This window comes from Mya arenaria, chromosome 8, assembly GCF_026914265.1.
Source record: "Mya arenaria isolate MELC-2E11 chromosome 8, ASM2691426v1".
NCBI lineage: Eukaryota > Metazoa > Mollusca > Bivalvia > Myida > Myidae > Mya > Mya arenaria.
Genome location: NC_069129.1, coordinates 37,814,793 through 37,841,587, shown reverse-complemented (window position 1 = coordinate 37,841,587; position 26,795 = coordinate 37,814,793). Strand labels below are relative to the sequence as shown.

General features: G+C 36.4%; 1 protein-coding gene and 1 long non-coding RNA gene across 6 annotated transcripts in view; one reads left to right on the top strand and one right to left on the bottom strand.

Annotated features, from left to right (window-relative positions):
* The window catches only part of LOC128242999 (probable leucine--tRNA ligase, mitochondrial), a 79,269-nt gene extending 59,617 nt beyond the window's left edge, over window positions 1-19,652 (bottom strand). For 4 of the 5 annotated variants that reach the window (XM_052960470.1, XM_052960467.1, XM_052960469.1 and 1 more), the window contains exons 1-7: window positions 19,549-19,652; window positions 12,428-12,536; window positions 4,075-4,173; window positions 3,758-3,886; window positions 3,360-3,451; window positions 2,874-3,024; window positions 1,443-1,586 (exon numbers count right to left, since the gene is read on the bottom strand). In XM_052960470.1, the coding sequence (XP_052816430.1) occupies window positions 1,443-1,586; window positions 2,874-3,024; window positions 3,360-3,451; window positions 3,758-3,886; window positions 4,075-4,173; window positions 12,428-12,532 (720 nt within the window). In that variant the 5' untranslated portion in view covers window positions 12,533-12,536; window positions 19,549-19,652. The remainder of the gene's footprint in view (window positions 1-1,442; window positions 1,587-2,873; window positions 3,025-3,359; window positions 3,452-3,757; window positions 3,887-4,074; window positions 4,174-12,427; window positions 12,537-19,548) is intronic. The other variant, XM_052960468.1, reaches the window with a different exon arrangement.
* Window positions 19,634-26,499, top strand: LOC128243005 (uncharacterized). Its single transcript, XR_008262750.1, has 2 exons — window positions 19,634-19,699; window positions 24,064-26,499. It is a non-coding gene; the product is annotated as an uncharacterized LOC128243005 (long non-coding RNA).
* Window positions 26,500-26,795: the final 296 nt, after the last annotated feature.

Genomic DNA, 26,795 nt, shown 5'->3' with positions numbered 1-26,795 from the left:
ACAAGCTGTGCAATAAAGCACAAATCGCCGTAAATGATATGAATGACATGTTCTAGTTGTGTGCTCTAAACTGTTCTCCATGTTGCAATATAACGTTCGTGCTCTGTACTGTAATTGTATAGAATAGCGTTTTAGGATATTGTTGGACAATAAATGAGTCAAAATTCAGGGTTATTTTTGGTTCATTATTGAATTAATTCCCGAGTAGGTTTTTTTTTTTCCATAGCTATATTTAGTAGAGATCAATCCCAGAACGAGGCTGCTCTTCCTAAGGAAAGACCCTCCGTTGGTGATTACGACATTCAACCTTTTTTACTTATATGAATGCCGCTGAATTGAACTTAATTTGGGTTTTTGTTTGTTCAGAATATTTGTCTTTTTGTTGGATTTATTTTCTGTAAATTGGGAATTTCAGTGGCTCATTTTGGGAGCAGCGTCCGTCACGTTTACCAGCTATGGCAAAGGCCCCGGCTATAACTGTAGCAAATAACAATAGTAGTTTACTACATTTCTTAAATATTCATTTTGGTAATCGAATATTCGATCAAAAGAATTGTCAAATATTAGAATATCACTTTTGACATTCGTTTGCATCCCTATTATTTAGACATTCATGTTTACCATTTCACTTCAGGAACCAAACAAATAATCAACATGTTATAAGACAGAATTAATAGTGAAATATTTATTTAGAGATTCATGTTTACTATTTCACTTCAGGAACAAAACAAATAATCAACATGTTATAAGACAGAATAATAAGTGACGATTTATATTAACAAATACTTGTAGACTTGTTGATAAAGCTATTTTGCTTCAAATGATTCATCATTGTCCCTGTACTTCCCCCCAAATATGACAATCCAATCCACAGAAGTTGCACTTAACCTTTGTACAACTATCTTTTTCAAATGAAGTGAAATGTTGCCACACTTCAGACCACTTGCCTGACAAATTCGTCATCACTAGCTACACGGAGAATATTCGGAATATTTTTGTGCTTTTTTAATCACATGACTGTTTCGGTTCAACCGTCTGTCCACTCGTAAACCTTTACAGCCTTAAAACGATACAAAAAAGACCTGTGATTAAGCTGTTCAGAGCCATTTACACCCTGTGTTTTTACGGGTCACCAATCTTTGTTGGTAGGTGATCCTGCGGGTCAACTGATGAAAAAGTTAGTGTGGCGCCCTGAATACATCCCAGTCTATGAAAGGCCGCATAAAAATCCCCCTTCCCACTTTTCCAGATACCTTGGCAAATGCAGTCATCTGTATGTTCCACTGTATATGGTATCTCCTTTACACAAAAACAAATCATCCACTTACATAATCATTTCTAGATACCACACTTGTGCTGATGTCTGTATAAACTACTAAAGTACCTACTTTCTATATTGACCCCACAAAGCTTCCTGTAACTCATTTCTACATTGTAGCTACCTTAGCGTACGCAGTTGTTTGTATGTACCACTGTTTGAGGTACCTCCTCTCCGCTAAAGCTCCGGACCTCCAGGCCTGACCCTCATCATCGATCTGCTCATCTGCCAGCACCGTCTCATCTACAGGGTCCCAGTTTACACTAGCCTGCAAAGTAAGTTGGTCTTGCAGTCATATATTTTTTGGTGTCATATGTTTAATTCTGCCAAACTGAGTGAAAATGAGACTTGGTTGCATGTACAACTTAATTCACTCTTTGTGAAACAAAGTTTCTTGTGCAAACAAATTAAATAGGTTAAACTGTATGACCTTAAAGTATATTTCAAAAGGGAAAGACAATATAAACAGTGCCGTAGCCAGAGGCACATTTAAACTGAGGCAGTGCAGAGGGGTCCGGGTGCATGCTCCCTCCTATTTTGTTGAAATGTGTTCATAAAATTGCAAATTGATGGAACCTGAGGGCATGATGAGACTACTACTTGATTTAAACAATGATTCTATAAGGCATGACAAATTTAGCATAAAGATCGAAGTCAGTTATCCAAGCCTGAACACCAATTACTTGGCCACTCACTGTTGATGCACCATCAAACACTCTTCCTCGACAATTGTTAGGATTATGTCCCATTGTAATTTGCTGCAGCGATGTAAAAACTGCGCAATATTTGATTTGGAAAGATTTTCATCATATGCGCTTATCCAGTTCATAAAGAAGTTATTATTAACGTTCTCGACTTTTGGACTTTTTACCATCTCCCTCTGAGAGGAATTCCCCCTGCTGAAAGTTTTATAATAACTTAAATTATGTCCATGTGGACATGTCTGTGTTTGCTTATTTTATAACACACGTTACATGTGTGTTAAACATGTGTGCTCTACACTTAGCAATCGGAGCTTTTCATTCCATTAAATTTCATTAAATGTTTATATATATTTGATACATGTAGCCGAGATTTAAGCATGTCTAAAATGGAACATGCAATAATTTGTTGATAAAATTTGTATATATTGTCTAGGCTGTCATAAATATAAAATATTTGAAATTCATTTGGAATAAATTGAATAATACGGAGTGCCATTCTGTACATAGAGCATGCCCTCAATGCGCGAGTAAAAAGGCATTGCTGTAGTGTTTGATAGAGTGTACAGAGTCCCGGCTGTGCTAAATGAGAGCAAAGAAGGTGCCTCGGTTTGGCTCAGTGTCTGTTGCTACGGCATTTTTTCATAATTAAATGTAACATTGTAGTCGTTTCACGAATTCAGAGGTCAAACTTATTAGTTTTCATTGTATGAGTTATTTTTATTAATTTTATTTATTTGCTCTCCAAATATTAACTGAGGCAGCTGCCTCGGTGTGCCTCAGTGTGGCTACGGCGCTGATAAAATTAGGGAGGGTTTAGTAATATTTAACAATGTTATGTATGCTGCATATACCTGTCTCTGATAGACAAGCCCAGCCTCATACATGCGCAGGAAGATGTACTGTGTCCACCTGTAGTAGCCCGGGTCACATGTTGTCACCTCCCGATCCCAGTCAAAGTTACAACACAGGTTACCCAGCTGTCTCTTCATCACTGAAATGTTGCTGGAAACAAAAACAAACATTTAACAAATATGAGTGGTGGGTTTAGACAAAATTTCACAGCAGATTTAGACATTCTGCAAATAACCCTATCCCCTGAGAAGGGATGTCAGTTAAATGCATGCAGTTGAAGGGGCTCAAGATAAGGGATGGGAAACTATAATCTTAGTTCATATTCCACAGTAGCAATTATCACTATCAAAATCCTACTTTTTAGAATATCTCCAGACTCAAAACCAACGACATCAAGATTCAAGTGTAAAATCAAATTACTTTTAGTGTAAAATCAATGCTATGAATATCAGAAACAAACATAGTTATGGAAAGACTTCTTTCACCTGTAAGTCCATTCTTTGGGATGCAGATTTCTTTCAATGGCAGCATTTTCAGCTGGCAGTCCAAAGGCATCAAAACCCATTGGATGTACAACCTTCAAAACAATGTGACATAATTACTACCTCAATTGCCAGTGTTTTTAATAGATAATGAGTATTTTTTCAATGACCATCAACTTTATGCTCTTTTGTGCTACATCAACTATGGCCTACATATAGCATATATGCCTTCAAGCTGAAAACTTCCATAAGTCAAATATAAGCAAGACTTGCCGTACTCAAAAATTGAATGTTACAAAATTATCAGAGTTTGTCATGAGTTTCATTGGCAAAAGGTAATTTAAACGTTTGTGCGTTTAGATCAAATTTCTTAATTCAGTGAAAGTGACCAATGCCAATACCTGATGTCCAAGCATTCGATGGTATCGTGCCATCATGTCACTGATAGTATACACTCTAACATGACCCATGTGCAACTTCCCACTCGGGTATGGGAACATTGACAACACATAAAACTTCTCATTGCCATTCTGGAAACAGAATGATATAATAGGTAGTCAACATTTAACAGGCAAGTGGAAATTTCTGGATAACTTCATTAAAACTTTTTTCTTCAATGATGTACATACCAATTTTTTTTTTTTATTATTCAAATGTTATATGGAACAGAATATATATTATGACACACACTTTTTGAATTTAAAAACATCCTCCATACATTTTTCAACCTGCTCTGCTCACTTCTGTCATATTGTTGTAGCTGGGTCTTCCATGCATTCTCTATATCTAGCATAGTGTTGTTTTTTAACTGGGGAACCTGAAAACATAACAAGATGGCCCTATATCGCTCACCTCAGTAAAACTTTGTGCTATAGACTTATTGATAATTAAAGGGCAATAACAGGGATTTGGCTTCTCTGATGTATGAAATTGTTACCTCGAGAGTGTTAACAAGGTATTTCCATATTTGGGCTCTGTGACCTAGTTTTTGACCCCAGATGTCCCATATTCAAACTTGAGCTAGAAATAATCGAAACTACCTTTCTGACAAATTTCCAGGATATTTGGGCTGAAAATATTACCTCTGAGTGTTAACAAGGTACTTCCATATTTGGGCTCTGTGACCTAGTTTTTGACCCCAGATGACCCATATTCAAACTTGAGCTAGAAATCATCAAAACAACTTTTCTGACAAATTACCAGCATATTTCGGCTGTAAATGTTACCTCAAGAGTGTTAACAAGGTATTTCAATATTTGGGTTCTGTGACCTAGTTTTTGACCCCAGATGACCCATATTCGAACTTGAGCTAGAAATCATTGAAACAACCTTTCTGACAAATTTCCAGGATATTTGGACTGAAAATGTTACCTCTATAGTGTTAACAAGGTATTTCCATATTTGGGCTTGGTGACCTAGTTTTTAACCCTAGATGACCCATATTCGAACTTGAGCTAGAAATCATCAAAACAACCTTTCTGACAAATTTCCAGGATATTTGGGCTGAAAATATTACCTCTGAGTGTTAACAAGGTACTTCCATATTTGGGCTCTGTGACCTAGTTTTTGACCCCAGATGACCCATATTCAAACTTGAGCTAGAAATCATCAAAACAACTTTTCTGACAAATTACCAGCATATTTCGGCTGTAAATGTTACCTCAAGAGTGTTAACAAGGTATTTCAATATTTGGGTTCTGTGACCTAGTTTTTGACCCCAGATGACCCATATTCGAACTTGAGCTAGAAATCATTGAAACAACCTTTCTGACAAATTTCCAGGATATTTGGACTGAAAATGTTACCTCTAGAGTGTTAACAAGGTATTTCCATATTTGGGCTTGGTGACCTAGTTTTTAACCCTAGATGACCCATATTCGAACTTGAGCTAGAAATCATCAAAACAACCTTTCTGACAAATTTCCAGGATATTTGGGCTGAAAATGTTACCTCGCGAGTAATAACAAGGTATTTCCATATTTGGGCGCTGTGACCTAGTTTTTGACACCAGATGACCCATATTCAAACTCGTCCGAGTAATTACTGGGACAAACATCCTGACCAAGTTTCGTGACAATTGAGGCAAAAATGTGAACCCTAGAGTGTTAACAAACTAAGTGGGGACGGACGACAGACGACGGACAATCATCGATCCTAAAAGCTCACCCTCAGCCTACGACTAAGGTGAGCTAAAAAGCTTTCAACACAACAGCAACCCAAGGCAATGGCCAATACTCGCCTGTTGTTGATTATCAGTCAAATGAGAGAAATTTATTTCACGTCGGATATACACAGTAAGGCTCCTACGTTTACATTTGTAAACGGAGTTGTGTCGTGTATCGGCCGTAAACGGTTTACGAAATTGAAGACCTATTAACCTAAACAGTCATGTGATTAAAAAGCATGCAAAAATATTCCCAGTATTTTCCATGTCGTGTGTAGTTAGAGATGTCAGATTTGTCAGGCAAACTGTCTGATGTGTGGCAACATTTCACTAAATTTGAAAAAGATGGTCGTATGAAGGTTAAGGGCAACTTATGCAGAAGGGAATTGTCTTAATATTCGGGGAGAAATAGAGGAACAATGACGAATCATTCAAAGCACGTCCACAAATATCTTAAACAATAAACCGTTGTTGTTGTTTTTTAATTTATAAACAGTCACTTATAATTCCTTCTTATAACATACTGATTTACGGTAATTTGCTTTCAGCCCGGCAGATTAGTGAAAAAAATGCTCGCATTGTGGTACAAGCACCAAAATTGAGACTCTTTTGGGTCTACGTATTTGGAAAATCCCGATAGCTATGAAAAATTCAAAATTGCCACTATTTTTTTCAAGATGGCCACCATTTTAGGTAATCATAACTGTTTTTATTGTTTAACTTGACATGCATGACCAGACTAATAGGGTTTTAATCAGAAATTATACATATTCTTTGTATGCATATTTACAAGAAATAAAATATTGATTTCCCTGGTAACTGTATTTTTTTTGTATTTTTATGAGTTTTATTAAAATAAAAAGTTTTTTTTTCTCTTTTATTTTCTCTCTCTTATTAAGTAACTAATCCTGTCTTTGAATACATTCTAGCCTGCACAATTGTATTGTCTTAGCGCTGCACAAGGGAGTCTTAATCAATAACACTTACACCTGCAACAACATTCAGTTGTGCAGCCATATTTCCAACTGTTGTCAACTCTGAGCTATTGGTGGAAGCTTTCCAAAAGATTTGCCACATATCAACGTGCTCATTCAAGCCCCTGTCAGCAGGGCTTTCGATTTCCATTTGACATATAGTTGATTGGCCCTATATGCAACCTGCTTAGTATGCAGCACACTTAACATGTTGAACTAAAGATTGCTTTTTTGAAAAAGCGCTTGTCTCCCCTATTGTGTGGTGGTATCTGAGAAAAAATAAATGATGGACATGAAATTTGTAATTTTGGACTGGAGATAAACAAAAACAGTGATGTTTGGTTTATTCATCCATATTAAATAGTGAATATCTACTGCGACCTTGACCTTTGACCTACTGATCTCAAAATCAATAGGGGTTATCTACTAGTCATGACCAACTAGCATACCAAGTATAAAGTTCCTGGGTGCAAGCGTTCTTTATTTATTGAGCGGAAACGAAGTGTGACGAACAGACTGACCGACTGACTGACTGACAGACTGATCACAAAAATAATAGGAGTCATCTACTAGTCATGACCAACTTGCATACCAAGTATGAAGTTCCTGGGTGCAAGTGTTTATTTAGTTATTGAGCAGAAACCGTTTCTTCACCTTAAGGTCAAGGCGACCTTGACCTTTGACCTTAATGATCTTAAAATCAATAGGGTTCATCTACTAGTCATGACCAACTAGGACACCAAGTATGAAGTTCCTGGCTGCAAGCGTTCTTTAGTTATTGAGCGGAAACCGTTTCTTCAACTCAAGGTCATGGCGACCTTGACCTTTAACCTACTGATCTCAAAATCAACAGGGTTTATCAACTAGTCATGAACAACCAGCATACCAATAATTAAGTTCCTGGGTACAAGCGTTCTTAAGTTATTGAGCAGAAACCATTTTTAAGCTTAAGGTCACCGCCAACATATCGGTTTTTTTTACCTGAAGGTAACCTTGACCTTTGACCTTTTGATCTCAAAATCAATAGGGGTCATCTAAAAGTCATGAACAACTAGCGTACCAAGAGAGTTCCTTGACCCAAAGGATCTTTAGTTCTTGAGCGGAAACCGTTTCATCACTCTAAAGTCACGGCAACCTTAACCTTTGACCTTAATGATCTCAAAATCAATAGGGTTCATCTACTAGTCATGACCAACTAGCACACCAAGTATGAAGTTCCTGGGTGCAAGCGTTCTTTAGTTATTGAGCGGAAACCGTTTCTTCAACTCAAGGTCATGGTGACCTTGACCTTTAACCTACTGATCTCAAAATCAACAGGGTTCATCAACTAGTCATGACCAACTAGCATACCAAGAATTAAATGGAGGAATTGATTCATATGACCTTTGTTTTTAGCAAACAATGTCAGTCTTGCTTCATCAATACTACCAGTTGCACAAGAACTATCACACTATAGTGAGTACAAACCTCTCAAGAATATTATGATCCTTTTCCTCAATTGTTCGTCAGTTTTATAAAAGGGGTCATGCACTTTTTTCCCTTTTCAGCAGAATGCAGATACGACATCAGATTTAGTAAAAACATGGAAAAAATAGAAGGCTCATAGATTTTCTGGGCCAATTGCCACTTTTATATCATGTATGAGACCTCCAGTGTTATCCTTGACCAAAAGCGACCCGCAGCTTTTCTACATCAAGAAGCTGTAGATTTTGAAGAACATTTACTGCACTGACTAGATCATCTGTGTCGCTGGCTTTAACCATTATGATTTTGTAACTGTTTGCTGCTGTGTGCTTTGCATGCAAGAAGATTCATGTGCGAGTCATTTACGACTTATTGACTGATTGCAGACAACATCATCTTCTTGAGTGACTATAGCAGTTAACTATTATTTGGACACATCTTCACAAATTTAGTCGCCAGAAAGTAAAATAGCTCAGTCTCATTGCAAAATTGTGGGAATTTCCCTTCGTCAGTCACTCTGCGTCTAGCACCTTTGCCTAGCATTGTTTTTGTTTCAGATTTAAAGTAAAGGACCTGTATACGTCAAACAAGATATCTATTCCCTACTTCTTGTGCTGCATACTCTTCAAACCGCTTCGATATCCTTGAACACAATGAATTCATTAAAGTCAATTCGTCGAAAATCATGACGCCAGCTTCTAGTGCAGAACTGGGAGGAGTTAAGTGAGTCCCCAGAATTGGCACTGTTTCCGATTTCTGACAGCTATGGAGATTTCCATGTTCAGTCAGTGTAGCAGAAAAAAACTGATTATCATGCTGAAAAAAACAACCGGTCACATTCTGTAGGCAGAATGTGAAAAGTGTAGAAAACAGTTACAGTCATCCTTATTAAGATTTCACCCTTTGAATCGCTTTGGGCTCTGGCTTTTTTTTATCATTTTCTTCTTGTTTGGCTGATGAAATGAACTCTCCTCTGTATCCATCTATTTCAGGAACTTATTGAAGCAGGTTTTACCGTGATCATAATGAGAAGCAACCATTTCAGCAGCACTAAGATGGGCCATCAAGTGTAAAAATATCCTCATTCTGCCCAGTAAATGAATTGTCCATATCATTCATTTTAGTTTTCAACCTCTGTAATTTATCAAAGAAAGCCTTTGTGTGTGTGCGTGTTCTTGCTGTTCGTATTATCTGGTATTTTCGTTTGCATCCTTGGCTTCAAATTCCAATTCATACTGAGCAACCAAGTGGCTGACTTCAGGTCCAGCATCAATCCATCGCCGTAGTGCAGATGGGTCTTCATTCGCACCAATGGCACCACCATCACCTTTGATAACAGCCCTCGCTTTCTCATAAGCTTGATTAATAGCTAACGCTAAACATTTACGCTTAGATTTGTGAACAACAGGATTACGTTTTGAAATTCTGCAGCTAGCTGAGAATGTGTATGCTCAAGCATCATGTGTATGAAGAGATGTATGGGGAGCCATTGTGCATAGTTCACATTCTTGTTTGCAAAGGACAGTGGTATCTACTCGCCCAACGATTGACGGCATAAAGTAAATTCTGTGGACAAAAATGATCAGACCAGGGACAAGATTATTTATTCCATTGTAAACACTAGATTTCTAAATTGAAATAGTGGACCATCAGTTTTGCGTCATTTACACCAGTAAATGATACTTAGCAGATCCAGTGTATTGTTCATTGACCTATGAACACTCACTGCCATTGTACAGCCTGTAGGCTTCTTCAAGTGGCTTGAAAAGAGTGCTAATTATAACCTGATGCATTTGTCGAGTCCTAGTGGCACTTGAAGCAGAAAGAAAGCATTCTGCTGTCCCCTAGTGGCACTTGAAGCAGAAAGAAAGCATTCTGATGTCCCCTAGTAGCACTTGAAGCAGAAAGAAAGCATTCTGAGGTCCCCTAGTGGCACTTAAAGCAGAAAGAAAGCATTCTGCTGTCACCCAGGAAGCAGTCCCTGTCCCATCGATGGCTCCTGTCCATCCAATGTTTTGAATGAGGGTTCCAGTGGACTAAAATGCCGCCAATTCAATATGCAGACCCAAGACATACTAGTAATTAAAAACTTGACTTCACCTTTATTATGTTCAGGCTATTGCCACTGTATCTGTTTTGCTAATGCAAAGATTGTGTTTTCTTTCTTGTTTGTACAATGATACTTTCATTACAAGACTCAATGAAGACATAATTTTAAACCTGTTTAGGTGAGCTTTGTCTGATAGTTGTCTTTGAATAACTTTATATAATAGTATCTGTAAAGAGCTAGCAGTGCTTGATTCCTGCATTTTATAGGTGATGTTGGTATCCGGTCGTTGAGTACTTGAAATAAATTTATCAGTTTATATGTTATTTTTGCGTTATTCTATAATTATTGTTTTCAAGGTGATGCGCGCTCTGATGAGGTTTAAATGTTTTTATTAAGTAATTTTTCATACATGAAGGGGTAACGGTGAGGTTATGGCTATGCTAACAAGTTTAAGCCCCCAGTAGACTCGAGTTCCAGTGAACTTTTGATTCAATGACCATTCATTGAAGTAATCTCATCATTTGACGGTAAATCAATTTTGATGAGGGCATGCTATTGTTTATTTTGTGAATGTGGTGCAAGTTATTTTTGGTATTTGTATGTGTGTATGCAATATTAATACGTTTGTGTCTATTGTCGTTTGGGCGCTTGCCTTGTGCCCCTATAAAAGGGTTTATTTTTTAATGTTCGACTACTGTCCCTGTAGTTTTCATTGTCATAATTATTATTATCTTACTGGTCATGAATTTTTAACAAGACTATAGGTTAGTGTGTATGGAGATTATTATATAGCATCTGGGACACTTAACTAAGCTAAAGAGAATAATTAGCTAACACTAAACCACATGCTGATTTTCACGGCAGTGGTGTCACCATTGTGCCCTGGTCGGTCGTGCTTTGTCACTCACTCTCTTTCTCCCGTAAGCTTCAAAACAGGTTAAATATGATATATTTGGTTTCTCCATTAAAAAAATGTATTATTTGACCAAAAACCAATAAAGGGGCTGTACTCCGTATGATGAAATAGCAAAAAAAAAGAAGAAAATTGTTGAAAACTGACATTAACTTGGTATCGATGTGTACAATGCATTGAAACTGACTAACTGAAGTACCAAATAGTTTACAATTAATTTATTTTTCGCAGTTTTTTTCCATTAAAAAAGATTACTAGGTATGTCTACTTAGTAGAATTCATTCCTTATGCGTGATTGGCTAGTAGATGTTATCACGTGATATTACCAAGTTAGGTATATAGCTGAAATATTCAAACTGTTAAGGGTAAGCCTTCGTAACACAGTGGGTACAACACTGAACTGCAATTTTGGCTACCCCGGTTCAAACCCGGTCTGACTTGATTTTTTTTTTACATTTTTTTTTTTTTTTACAATTATGATATCAAAGATTAAAACACTTTATTAAATAATTGTGCTGAAATTTTTATAGAAAAAACTTTTTTTGGAGCCAATCTGGTGTACAGTCCCTTTAAGATAGAACTACTAAGTCAACTTTTGTATTGAAAATAATTTCTTTCAAACACGATTAATGGCCATCTTGAAAATGGCCGCCATTTTGAAAAAAAGATGGCTAACACGTTTTTCCAAACAAGTAACCCATTAGGAGTACCTAGATGCAAAATTTGATGCTTGTATAACAAACTGAACAATTTTTCTTAATATTGACTTAATCTGCTGGGCTATTTGTTCATGAAGTTAAATAATTAACACAAATTTTTAAATAGATATTTTAAGTATTGTTTTACATTTATCCCCTTGAGAGAACCCCCCGATAAAAGTAGAAATTCATGACATCACAAAATGGCATAAATATGAATGAACGATCCGCAAATAATAAAAATGAATTACTTTGCGCTAAGATTTATGATATACAGGTAAACAGAATGTCCAATTTGGATACTGACTACCGGGTATTAAAACAGACGAAAATACTAGTTTATGCATCCGTACAAATTGTACAATGAAACATGTAGATACCTACTGTATACATGTATGTGTATACAGGCAGTATTTATTTACTATGACGTTTAATAAAAGGCATTGTTTTGTTTTTATGTCCCATTTACAAAAATCTGTAAAATCTGAAAACGTGGGAGCCTTAATACACAGTGTACCCAGTTTTATTTGAGCGTCTTTATCAGTTTTGGAAATATGGCCAAAGGAAAAGAGTTTGAATGCTGATGCAGAAAACAAAACCGAACCTATGACCTTAGACTTATTTCTTCAAACATAAAAACAAAAACAAAATTAAAGAAGTTTATTAAGTTTGTATAGAGTATTTTTGTAATGAGAATTTCAATAACTAACTCCAACCAGTGAAAGAGAAATCATCTGGGTACAAATATATTTCCATTAATATAACGAATATTTCTCTTCCTCAGTTATCTGTTTCCACTTGCTCATACCCATTTTCCATTTTGTTCATACAGGGAAGCTAGACCTCGTAGTTGCTGCAGAAAGATTCTGCAATGTTTCAGCGCATTCCATGTCACAGTTAGTTGCCCCAACATCTCCCTGTTGAGACAAGCTGATATTCACAAATGTTAAAACAAATACAATTGTATCTTTCACATATTCATTAAAAAATAATCCATAATAAAGTGTGGCCTTGAACTTTGAGGTAGGGTCTTGGGCCATACATTCGACACTTTACCTTAATGTATTGAACACATATTCCATACAATGATAAACCTGTGACTTTGACATTTGAGGTAGGGATGTGGGTCTTGCACACAACACATTGACTTTATGTACAGAACATGTGTGCCAAGAAATTTTAAAATCCCTCCCTGCATGACAAAGTTACAGTCCTGACACGAAAAACTAGACTGACGGATGGTGCGATTTGATTATGCCCTCCTAAGGGGCATTAAAAAACTATGGACTGCATTCAAAGCCAATGCGCATTATCAAAAACAACAACAATGTCAATACATGTATGTTTTGTAATATGTTTATTTAACTATCATCGATTGACAGGCAACTTCAGACAGAAAACACAGACCATGCAGGGTTGTCAATAAAACACAGACCATGCAGGGTTGTCAATAAGAAAATTGGAAGAAAAAAATTCGCAAGTTTTTGTGGTAATAAATGTTCCTTACCGCTTAAAACGGCCCTTTTCGCCTATAACGTCTCTTTTCGATATTTAGAGCATCGCCTTGACTGGTCTAAAATTTCCCGATAATCTGAATTATTATCTTACGATTCGGCGTATTTGTAGACGCAGTCGACGATTTTTTGTTTATCCAACATTGCCGACATTTTGACCAATTCTGAACCATGACCTGTCTGTGACGTCAGGCCGAGGCGCGTGATCAATCAAATATAGTTGTATTATTGGTAGTTAATTATAACTTGCAGCATTGTGTAAATTTCCACGAGGAACACGAGACAGGAATGCCCACAAACCTGCGCCGTCAATGTTTTACGCATCTTTGATACCAATGACCTTATTTCGCGATTTTCCAAAATTCTTAAAATAGTAACATAGTGTTGTGTTTTTTTTAGTGCGTTGTATTTATCGATGTTTATACTTCATGGAAATGAATATAAAGCAAATAAACAAGCAACAGATATGAAAATAAAATGACCCTACATTACGAGTACGTAGAATTACGTATCCATGAAGCTATCGATAAAGCGTTGATCTGCTTATCTATGAAGCTATGGATAGATAAGTAAACTTGTGTATCTATGAAGTAAAGGGTTAATTAAATACTCCCAAAATGCCCCAGAATGCAGGAAATGAAGCGCTGAATTTCGAAAATTTCCGGGGGTGGGGGGGGGATGGGGGGGGGGGGCATGCCATGGATCCCCCTAGCTGGCGATCCCCCTAGCTGGCCGCCTACTTTTCTGTTTCAGTCGGTTCAACAAAAACTTATTGACAACCCTGCCATGTCTCCATGGCTTGCATGTTCTCTTCAAGAAACATAAATGAGTTAAAATAAAAAAGTATGGATTATGCTAGAAAAAGAACTATCACAGGAATGTGACAAATGCCCCCAAAAGACCTTGTTGGCATTTGGCATTTGGGCTTATATGGGCAGATAGCATTTAGTAGACAACACATTTTCATGACGACCTGCCAATGCACTTTGGGAATATTTATCGCTTCAAAATGTACCATTTTTAAAGAGCAAGGTATGAACAGAAGATGATAAGTCACTGTTAATGGAGTGGTTGTAAACTAAAGTCAGTTGTAGTTTTAAATGAGATTGTTGGGCATTATGATTACTGAAAATGTATGTATGTGAACACTTTTTATCATGTTAGAGAATTTTTTGCCTGGATTTAATTTTTCTATGAATAGAATAGAAAAAAGGTATGAAAAAAGTTATCTTTAATGTTAAACAGAATGAAGAAACTGGATAACTTTTAAGTGAATGATCTAGGTATTTAAGAAAATGCTTTCTGGTTCATTCTGTACATTTTTAGAACCCAGGGTCATCCCAAATCGTGTGAATATATAACACACTATGAAAAGAACTTCCAAGATCTTGTTTGATTGGTTTTCACAGAAAAAACAATGATTTTTTAGACTGACACATGTGCTGTTAAGGTGTTAACCACAGGTGTCCGCCACATACATGTAGTTTGATCACTAAAATATGGCCCTTCAGTCCTTTGATATTGTTTAAAAATTAACAAAAAATTATTGAAATTGATAAAATGGCATTTCAATAAATTTCTAAGTGTATAACTTGAAAAAAACATCATTATATATATAAAATAGACAAGGTTCCCGTGTCCAAAAAAAACCAAAACCACAGTTGCCTTTAACAATGTCAAATATTTCCTAAAATAATTGACTAAATGCTATAATTTTTTCACTGCCTGAAAGTTAAAAGACAAAGCTACAAGAGAAGTGTAACTTTTATGCCAGTTCTTGATACAATTCTAACATAATCAGATGAAATGCGCAGACTAAACACTGAAAACGCCAATTCCGAAACAATGTAGAGGCTCAATAACTACGAATATTTCCCCCCTTAAACACGTTAAAAAACATCATCCCTACCATTGTGAAATTGTTGAGTAAGACATGTATTTATCCAATATATATTTGTTTATAATGATGTTGTTTTTTTAAGTTATACTCTAATATACGTCATCTTATCAATTTAAATATTTTTTTGGTAATTTATAAACAGTTAAAATATCAAAGGACCATATTTTAGTGATCAAGCTAAGAGATGGACACCTGGGGACCAAACCATACTTCCATGTATACTAGCTACAATAATGAGCGATCAGGGATACTTGTTTTATTATTTTGACATTTTATGTGTATCCCTGTAACGCTACAACTCTCCACCATTTAACACCGGGCGAAAGAATATATAGTAATTAGGGATGGCAACGAGTTGTAAAATTAATCCTCGAACTATCGTCCGAGTACTCGGGTACTCGGAAAAATTGAATATGTGTTCGCAAAGACAAGATTGTGTATACATGTATCGTTAATGACGTATATTGTGCGTTTGTCGTATTATTGGTCATTTTCACCTTTAAAGTAAACTTTCATTACGTATTTTTACTATTTTAACAAAAAATGATATAAAAAGAAAACAAATGTTGTTTCAGGCTTTTAATTTGTCTTACTCGTTTCAATTTATACAAGTATGCACTGCAGAAATGAACAACAATCAGAATTACAATGAACGAAAATTAATAGCATACATAAAAAATAGTGAACGAAGTTCAGTAACTGTTGTTGAGATGCTTACTCTACAATTATTATTTTTTAAATGATAGTTTTTCGTACTGTGTAATTGTTGTTTACCTCATTAATATTCATAATTCTTGATTTAAAATATCAACCAATCAATTGTGATAATCATTGCAAAAATAGTTCAAATACGCCCATTAAGAAATAAATTCTCGTAACAGTCGATACTTTTTCGCTCGTAAGTGTCCATTGTTTAGTGGAAGGTCTCTAATTGGTATACAATAGAATTGTGTAGGTGAAAGTAACGATATCAAAACTTCGCTAATTTACATCAGTGCTAATTTGAAATAGGGGTCCTTTTTTACAGTTTGCAACTATCACAACAACTGTCAACTAATTGATTGAGGTCAATTGTGTACACAGCGGGGATTAGAGGGACCGTAAATTGTCCTCTTGGCAACTAACCAGATCTGATATTTTGTCTGTAAATCGTGTATTTGGTGATTTTTATAGATTTTTTTTTTTTTCCGAGTACTCGAGTAGTGATTTGGTACTCAAGTACTCGGAAGTTCGATCGAGTACTCGGTAACTCGTTGCCATCCCAAATAGTAATATTATGCAACGATGTTGAATAATAATGATATATTTGTTACAAATGTACCTGACAGTGATCTTAACTTGATTAAATTTGTCATTAGAGTCGTTATATTCACATAAAAAAACTCTGGGTCACGAAATGATCGTTGCAGTCCACCATTTTGTATACATGTTGATTTTTTACGAATAAATTTGTACCCATCCGTCAATGATAGTTAACCCTCAACTGTGCAGTCACAGTTATCCTCACTATTTTATGTACTGAGCAGAGAAACGCAACCTGTGTTCAAAATAAGGGTGATACCTTATTTGTCCATTGTATAATGTTAAATAGAAAATTAAATTAATTTCAGAGGATAAATATTAAATATTATTCTCACATTAAAGCCATCGTTATCCTCATAATAATCATCATGTAATCACCATCATCACCGTCATAATCATCATCATGTAATCATCATCATCATCATCATCATGCAGCAGCAGCTGCAGTAGCATCGACAATAGAACGATATACAAGAAAACTTTGCATGCTATCTGATCTCTTTCTTTTTAACAAGTCCATATATACTCCAACTATAAGAATAAGTTGACAGAGGTTTAAAAGTTATAAGATAACTCTCAATAAAAACGTACATACAAAAAAATAATGCATATCACATATATCATGTCACAGAAATACTGAAGTGGTTTGGATGTGGATGGAGTCAAACTGATATCAAAATCATCTTCAATGTCATCACCAGATCGTCACCAATGGTGTTCTTTTGTAAAAAATACCTTTGAACACCTAGCACACTGCATTTTTTAATTATAATCCATTCAATATATTTCTTGCATTATTCCGATTCTAAGAAATCTTAAAGGAACATGAAAAAAATAAATAACGTTCAATGTGATCACCAAGATGAAAAAAAATGGTGCAGGTATCAGCATCAAACAATTTTGGCATGTGACGGAATACTCTCCAGTGTTCATTTTTTTAGCGGCTGCTTCTTTGATCACTCGGTATCACTCGGCCATTTACCATGGAAACCGGTCGCGGCTCCCGCTTTGATCATCCCGGGCCCTTTCGTGGACAACTTGTTATTTCATTATCATTGCGATGGCTGATACTGTTAAAATATTGTACAATTCGTAAAGGAAAAGTTTGACTTTGAACTTAAGGACGAACTTTAAGTAAATATTTTTTCAGCATTGTTGGAAAACAGAGATGTGACTGCTTTGCTGCCAACTGGATATGGAAAATCTATGTGCTACATTGCTCAAAGACCAGCAGTTTATCATTACATATATATATGTACATTATTATTATTATTATTATTATTAATAAATTAATTAATAACAAATTGACATAAAACTACTCACCATCTTAAAGAGAACATGCGTATTCTCTTTGAAGTCATTAGTTTTTACTGCGTATTTGCACATAATCATATTTAATAATCTGATATGTTTCACATAACGTGTTATCTATTTCTTATATTAAGTTTGAATATATTGTATAATACTAGACATAGTAAAGTAGTAACATATGCTGCTGCTTCTGCTGCTCTGCTGCTAATGGTGATGTTGATGAGCATTGTTTTTTGTAGGAGAGTTTTGAATTGCCTCATGTTTCTGTTGTTGTGTCTCCCCTCATCAGCTTGATGAAAGATCAACAACAACAGCTGCACAGTTGGGGTATTAAGAGTTGCATATCGACTGACAAACAGTTAAATGTGAAAGGTAGTTAATAAAATTTTAATAGTTCCTTTGAATTAATTTGATAATAGACGCACATTCTTAATGAAATTGTAAATACATTTGCATTTTGAGTCATTTTAAAGTAATAGTAAAATATAGAACGAAAAGAGTATTAAAAACTATATTACTTTGTATTTGTACTAGAATAGTGATACATTCCATATATTGCAAGGGTCGATGTTTCGATAATATTTGTCACACCGGTGGCATTGATACGAAACCAGTGGAGGGACCTGTTACTGGATTCCAAATTCCAAAAAAGATTCTGCTTGTTGGCATGTGACTACATATTTGATATAAATAACAATACAATGACGGAAATGCACAATCCTCTCTTGTAGTCAAGTCATTATATCTGTACAGTTTTATGTTTTGTACTGTCTCTATGTATCATTCAAGGAATGACTGTGCTGTTATTGTTTTATGTGCATAGTTATACATATTATCTTGTATAAGGCATACATAAATTTATAAACAATCTGCGTATGTGTTAATTACTTTATGAAATATTTCACTAGCTTGTAGTAGTAAACAAATAGACACACAAAATCACTGTCTAGACTCCCGGTAAGTCACCGCCAGATTTTTCCATATATCGTTACAAAAAAAACTTTAAATTAAAGAAAAGTTATTTTTAAATAATTTGTAAATATGTATTGACTTACGTAGTATGTAGAAAACAATGTTGGAGCCCTAAATGCGCAGTATCACGGTGGAAGGTTAATTATAAATGTACTCACTCATTAAATCCCTTTATACACCTTTATTGATACATTCAAATACATATTTCATCAAAAATGTAATGCATAGGCGAATAAGCTATGTTCTCCCAACTCGACCCAACAAACACGTTAGCGTTCAGCGCAGTGAAATGGTTGCATTTAAAATAGTGTTATTTAACCGAACGTATTAACAACAAAAATATTTCAAATCCTCATACATTTACACAACCTGTCAGATTTGTCCAAGATTTACAGATTAATGGATAAAAGTGCTTTATGGTATCTGAACATGTTTTTTTGGCATCATGACATAAATAAATATGTGTTTAATAGTAGGCAATGATATTTTCATATAAATTTGAATTTATAACGGAGATAATTTAAAAGTTGTGGCCGTGAGGATTCTCTGTGCAAGGACAGCTTGCTACTTTTTGCTGGGATGGTGGACTTTGCGAGTCTGCCATAGTAAAATTGTCAAAAGACTCGTTTACGGCCATTTAGGTGGACTACCATGTACCAATTCACTCTACTTGTAATATCTATAATACTGCAAAATAAATTTCTGTCGCACCTTAACTATAGAAAAAGAGGGTTAAAAATGACTTGAGTGGCCTTAAAACCGAACCCTACAAGATTCTACAGGTATATACAATTGCCTGCTAAATAGGGTCGCGAAAATACATTGCAAAACTGCAAAAATAAAGACCAACACAATTTCGCTATTCTTTACAGGTAAATACTTAATTAATGACATCGGAGAAAGACAACTGCTCAGTGAAATTGCTTTTACCAAATTACTGTTGACGTCAAAGTTCAACTCTACACACAATTATCGGCCTTGACAAAAACAAAAATAACCGTCGAACTGTTGTCTGCTCCGTTACAGAAGACAATCAGATACTATTTCCAGGTCTCGTATTAATAGAATTCCCGGGCCCAAGGTATTGAAATAACTTATTGCTTAAGCCAACGGATTGTGGTTAATATAATTTATTCGAAAATATATATTTCATTTTGTTCTCCTTTTGAAAGTGTAATGTTCATGGAATAATGTAATCCGGAGCCCGGAAAATAATAATTTCTGTTTAAATAGTGAATTTTATGGAGTATTTGTTTTTCGCTTTATCGCTACAGTACTGTATGACTTCTTTATGATGATTTTGTGTATTTAATACTAATGTTATGGTTTTAGTATTAAATGTCTAAATTTAGCTAGTAAATTATTAATTAATACGAATAAGTTGTATTCTTAATAGTTTTCTACTTTTTCGTAAGTTTGATAAACTAGACACCCCTACGTACGTACTCTGTTACATAAGTTTTATATAATGAACTGATCACAGGGGCAGGGTGTGTTGTAATGCCATACCCCTATGGTCCTCCTTCACAATTACCAAAAAGTTAAAAAATTATTCCAAGGCTGATAGGATTTCTTAAAATGGACCATTCCATTTTGATCACGTGATGTTAGGGTATTTAATTAAGCATTCGGAACTCCTCGGCCATTTTTTAAAAAAAAACAACCTCGGATGTATTTGGACGGTTTACATACTCAAAAAGTGGTACGTTTAAGTCCGCTGCAAGTAGATCGCGTAGTAATTTTATTTAGCAGTTAAACTTTGTGACTTAACTCATGGAATTCATTATTATGTTTGCAATAATTCAATTCAATGGCAATCAACTTGAACTTAGATCAATAAATACAACTCTAAAACACTACATTTAATTAATGATATAATTCAAAATTTTACGAACTACTTCACCTTATGTACCTGCATACATCCGAGGTTGTTTTCGATAAAATGGCCGAGGAGCTCCGAATGTAACGGTGACCCACAATATGTGGACATACCACGTGGTCTGTGACGTCACATTTTGTTTTAACGTGAAGCAAATTACCGCTCGATTCGGAAATGATTATCGCTGTAAGTTTGTTATTTTCATATCAATTTTTATAAAACCTAGCGGAGGCTAAGCGGAAAAATGTACACTATACTCGGTTACTGATCGAGAGATATGTTGAGCAATTTTTAGTTGGTTTTTTTTTTCAAAAATCGTGGGCAAATGCTGATAATGTACAAAATATTGTTTGTTATGTACAGCGAGAAGCAAATTACGTTTCTGGTCAAAAAAAAATGTTTATATATATATATTCACCATGTTTGCCTTAAAACGGAGGTATCGGAATGCATATTCTATCCCCAGGATATATCCATATCTACAAATGAGGCACTTACTATATAGAAATATTAAATGTTTTTATTTTGTTATGACGAAAAGCAAAAACTAATAGGTTATAACGAAAAGCAGTTTTCGGGGGAACAATTGCCGATCTCCCTCCTTCTTGCCATGGGCCCAATTAAACCCGTTTTGCAATATTAGTTTACTTAGCCAGTAGGTATGAGCATCGGTTATGTTTTACAGCAATAAAAAGACACATATATGAAATTTTATGCAAACATAAAATTATTTATGAAATTGTTCAAACATTAATTTAGTGGTATTTAACCATGTCAGCATCCTGCATAAATTATTGCCTCAGCCAATCACCTTTGAGTTTTATCTCATGTGGCTCTGAACAGCCAATCGCGATACGTTGTAGCCATTACTGATATATATTTAGCGTGGGCGAAAGCCTCGGCATTTTATTTTAGTTTTCATATAATACATGAAACGTTTGTACCTTTCACGGTTATTTACTTATGTCATTTATAGCTGTTTGCTATACTTTACGGTTTGGACTAAACCTGTCAGGGTGGCGACCCTGTTTTATAGCGAAGTTTTGTGCGGAAAAGGTAACAAACCAAATCGGCTGTTTACGGGATCACGTAACTCAAGATGGCAGCGCACTGTGTAGCAATTTAGATACTACATCTACAGGTCTTCAAGAATTCTTCTGTCATTATTGTCACAATGTGATTTGATACCCAATATGGACTCATATGGGCCTCCTTACAAGCTATGCTTGGAGTTTTCCTGGTGCTTAGCTCAAACAATGGATAATATGAACACGGTGTATGATTTCAGCCCTTATTATTCTCGTGCTGGTCATTAACCCATGTTAACCAAGAATACGTTGCTCAGCATATTTCTGATTTGGACTTATTGTTTGACATTGGACTATAACATGCGCGTGTCTCCAGTCATTCTACATAAAGGATTCACGACACGTTCAGTTGATGCATTCTACTATTTCGTTTTGGACGATTGCCACCTTTCCGTCACATGCTCTCTTCGCTTCGCCAGCATCCCCATGCTGCTGTGGTCGCTGCCCTGGGTCCATTCGATTTTACTTGAAAAGATATTTAGTTTTTTCCATATTCAAGCACGTTCTGTGCTTCTAATATTATCATAATTTTTGTGTGGCTTAGTTTACACGCCACATTTTTCTTTTGGTACCATGGTTTAGTTATCACACCGTGTGTATTATTTACGGCTTGACTTAGTTTACACGCCATGTCCCATTACTTACCATGGTTTAGTTATCACACCGTGTGTATTATTTATGGCTTGGCTTTGCTTACACGCCATGTCCCATTACTTACCATGGTTTAGTTATCACACCATGTGTATTATTTACGGCTTGGCTTAGTTTACACGCCATGTCCCATTACTCACCATGGTTTAGTTATCACACCATGTGTATTATTTACGGCTTGGCTTAGTTTACACGCCATGTCCCATTGCTCATCATGGTTTAGTTATTACACCATGTGTATTATTTACGGCTTGGCTTAGTTTACACGCCATGTCCCATTGCTCACCATGGTTTAGTTATCACACCATGTGTGTTATTTACGGCTTGGCTTAGTTTACACGCCATGTCCCATTACTCACCATGGTTTAGTTATCACACCGTGTGTATTATTTATGGCTTGGCTTTGCTTACACGCCATGTCCCATTACTTACCATGGTTTAGTTATCACACCATGTGTATTATTTACGGCTTGGCTTAGTTTACACGCCATGTCCCATTACTCACCATGGTTTAGTTATCACACCATGTGTATTATTTACGGCTTGGCTTAGTTTACACGCCATGTCCCATTGCTCATCATGGTTTAGTTATTACACCATGTGTATTATTTACGGCTTGGCTTAGTTTACACGCCATGTCCCATTGCTCACCATGGTTTAGTTATCACACCATGTGTGTTATTTACGGCTTGGCTTAGTTTACACGCCATGTCTTATTACTTACCATGGTTTAGTTATCACACCATGTGTATTATTTACGGCTTGGCTTAGTTTACACGCCTTGTCACATTGCTTACCATGGTTTAGTTATCACACCATGTGTATTATTTACGGCTTGGCTTAGTTTACACGCCTTGTCCAATTGCTTACCATGGTTTAGTTATCACACCATGTGTATTATTTACGGCTTGGCTTAGTTTACACCCCTTGTCCAATTGCTTACGTACCATGGTTTAGTTATCACACCATGTGTATTATTTACGGCTTGGCTTAGATTACACGCCTTGTCCAATTGCTTACCATGGTTTAGTTATCACACCATGTGTATTATTTACGGCTTGGCTTAGTATACACGCCATGTCCCATTACTTAGCATGCATGCAAAAATGGCATATTTTAGTTTGCACACCTTGTGTACTACATTATTAACTGGTTAGCTTTGCCGTTTCTATCATTGAATTTGATTTATTTCTACACCATGTGTACTACTGTACTAACGATTTGCCTTTGTAAACGCATATTTTCTTCGCATTTATCATGTCTTTGTTACCTCACGAGTCCTAAGTCTACTATGTTTACTACAAGACTGCATTAGTTAACACGCCCGGATCTATCCTTTGCCATAATTAGGTTTACACTATATGCACTTCATGATTTATGGCATGATTAAGTAATCGAGCTCTGTTCCATCGTTGATTTAGTTATACACACCATTTGATATGACCTTTATTCTTAATTACGACTCGGCTAAGTTAAGTTGTAGCATATTTTTTCTTTGGTTTCATTAACACGCCATGGGTATTACCAGTGCTCACAGCTTGGCTTTATTTACTCACCTTGCTATTCAAAAAATCAAACAAAATGTACTTGGGGTACATGGTTCAGGTTATACATTACACCCTTCAAGTGTTTCTCAACTATTCAAATATGACTCGCACTAATGACAGTCAATTTACGCCCTTGGTTATGATTTCAGACTTCTTTACCTTTTACCAATGTCTGGGTTCATCATTAGTTTATGAATCCCAACACTTTATTATAATTAAATTTGGGAACCCTCTTTGGTGGTATCCCTTTCTCAATATTTAACTTTCCTGTTCCTTTCAGATGACACCTGCTGACAATCAAAGACAGGCACCTTCGGAATCTTCTTGCCATAGATACAAACAGAGGAAACAGCCTTCTGTTCACATGATTGCACAGCCCCAATACACACGGACTGTTACCCATGCCACTACCACCTGCAATGCTGGCCACAGCATTTCGCTGTCACCAGTCTTCCCACCGGGACCTGCACTTCCTGAGACCACAACCAGGTTACATGGTTCTATTCCAGCTGGCGACAAACAAACAATTTGCCCTCCTCAAGTCCCTTGTCTACAACCCTCTCCCGGTGCTACGCTTCCACGCTGTGGTCAACCTCTTCATGGTCTACAGAACATTCCAGTTGTCTCACACTCTCAACATCGCCTGACATTGAGTCAACCTCTCCCGCGCCATTTGCAGATCGACAGTGCTTATGATTCTGATGATTCCATAACTAATGATTTTCAACACGCCAGTCCCTATCACACTTAAGCAAGCTGACATTTAATGGCATTCAATACACTGAGCCAATTACTACACCCATCCTCAACCAAATCAAGAGGTCAATCTGCAAATATATTTGGAGAAATAAATTCATCGACTTCTCTTCTCTACTATCCTCTTTCCCTTCGTCTACCTGCGATCCCCAATTCTCATTTCAACTCGATCAACACTCGAACTTTACACTTCGACCCTCCACCCGCACCCAGAAAATCATAACCATAGAGTCCTGGACATCAGCTTTTATCAAATTCACAGCAGTGTATACAACCAAATTTCCCCATGAAGCTGCACAGCTTATGAAGTACGCCGAAATCGTCCGGGACATTGCAGCTCGCTGTCCTGGTCTTGCTTTTTACCATTACGACATCCATTTCAGAAGGTTACGAGAGTCCGTCCCCCTCCCCTGGGATAGATTGCATACTGAGTTTTGGCTTAGGGCGTGTACATCTTTCCATCAACAACCCACTCCATTTTCACCTCCCCTCCATACATCTTCTCATAGCTCGCACAGCCACCGTATCCATAGGTTCCATGACAAGACCTGCTGGAATTTCAACAAAAGAACGCTTTGTCGCAATGCCAAATGCCCGCACCCTCACATCTGTGGTTTCTGCAGAGGGTCCCACGCAGCCTACCACTGCAAGTTCTCAAGCAAACGAGACACCGTCAAATTACCATGACACAGTATAACCAATTTTTCAAACATAAATCCCCCCATGTTTTAGGTGCACACTACATGGTGCTTAGTTCAGGGCCTCTTACCCTATTTCCTCAAACCGCACTTTTCAATGCTCTTTTTTCCCCCCCCTTTTCTGGTATACAGGTTACCACCTGTTTCATTTTCAGCTATACATGCACAAACAACATCACTATTTCCCATATCCAATAACCTGGTCAGCGGCATTCAGCTGCTTCCTTATAATACACGTCAACTCTCACATGTTGAAACCCTCCCCTCATGCTTACATTCCTACTTACACGGTTTTGATCTGTCGGTTAAAGGCAGCAGATCATCCCTTTATTTCATATCCGTCTTTACCACTAGTTCTGACGGTTCTATATAACAGATCTACTCATCACCCTTAAGTATCCCATGGCCAGCATATTGAATGCCATTACCATCGGTTAACACTACACTTTGCATAAACGCAGTCTTACCGACGGTTTAAGGCCGCGGTGGTTTTTCAATTTCTATTTTCCTGCTGTTATTTGCTGTATAAACATTAGAACCATTTCACCGACGGTTTAAGGCCGCTGTGCTCATTTTTATATGTTGTTCATTGTTGTAGTTCTAAAGATACACTGGTTAACCTGACGGTTTAAGGCCGCGGTGCTCATTTTTATATGTTGTTCATTGTTGTAGTTCTAAAGATACAGTGGTTTTACCGACGGTTTAAGGCCGCGGTGGATTTTTTTATGTACCTGTATGTTTACTGATATAATTCTATGAATTACACTGGTTTAACCGACAGTTTAAGGCCGCGGTAAACCTGTGCTAAATGTTTTACCACAACTGTGGTGTACTTAATTGCTGTAATTATTTTGCTTTAAAGTATTGCTTTTTTGCTTTTTGTTTTTGTGTTTATAGTCTGACGGTTCAATTTTGCTTTAAAGTATTGCGTTTTTGTTTTTTGTTTTTGTGTTTATAGTCTGACGGTTGAAGGCCACAGTTTTTATTAAGTGCCATGTAACCTTTTACCTTTGATCTCAAACAGCCTCTATGGCCAAATGGTCATTCTTGCCAAATTTTTTGTACAATCTCTGACGGTTAAAGGCCGCAGTTTTTATTTTCATGTCTTTGTTTTCACCTTGTTGTTCTAGGCCGCAATCACTGTATCTATTCTTTTTATTTATTTAGATGGTAGTGCCGCATCTTTATGCTTTCACTTATAAATGTTCATTTGGGATAATACTATACAATTACTGACGGTTTATGGCCGCAGTCGGATTGCATTTCTGTTGTTTGTTTTTATATTTTTCTCATGTTCTCGACCACATCATGTATTTGAATATGCAGTAAGCACATTGTGTCTGTTCGTTTTCCAGTGTTTTACCATTAATCATTTCAACTTTTTCTGCCTTTCCTTGTCCGTTTGCATACATGACCTGGGTTGAACTCGTAGTAATCTCAGTCCGGTCTCTCTGGGTGGCGGCCGAGGATTCTCCTTGTGGCGGTTTTTCCACCCAGATATGTATTTCGGGAAATGTTATTATACACATGCTATTGACACTTAGGTTTTATTTTACGA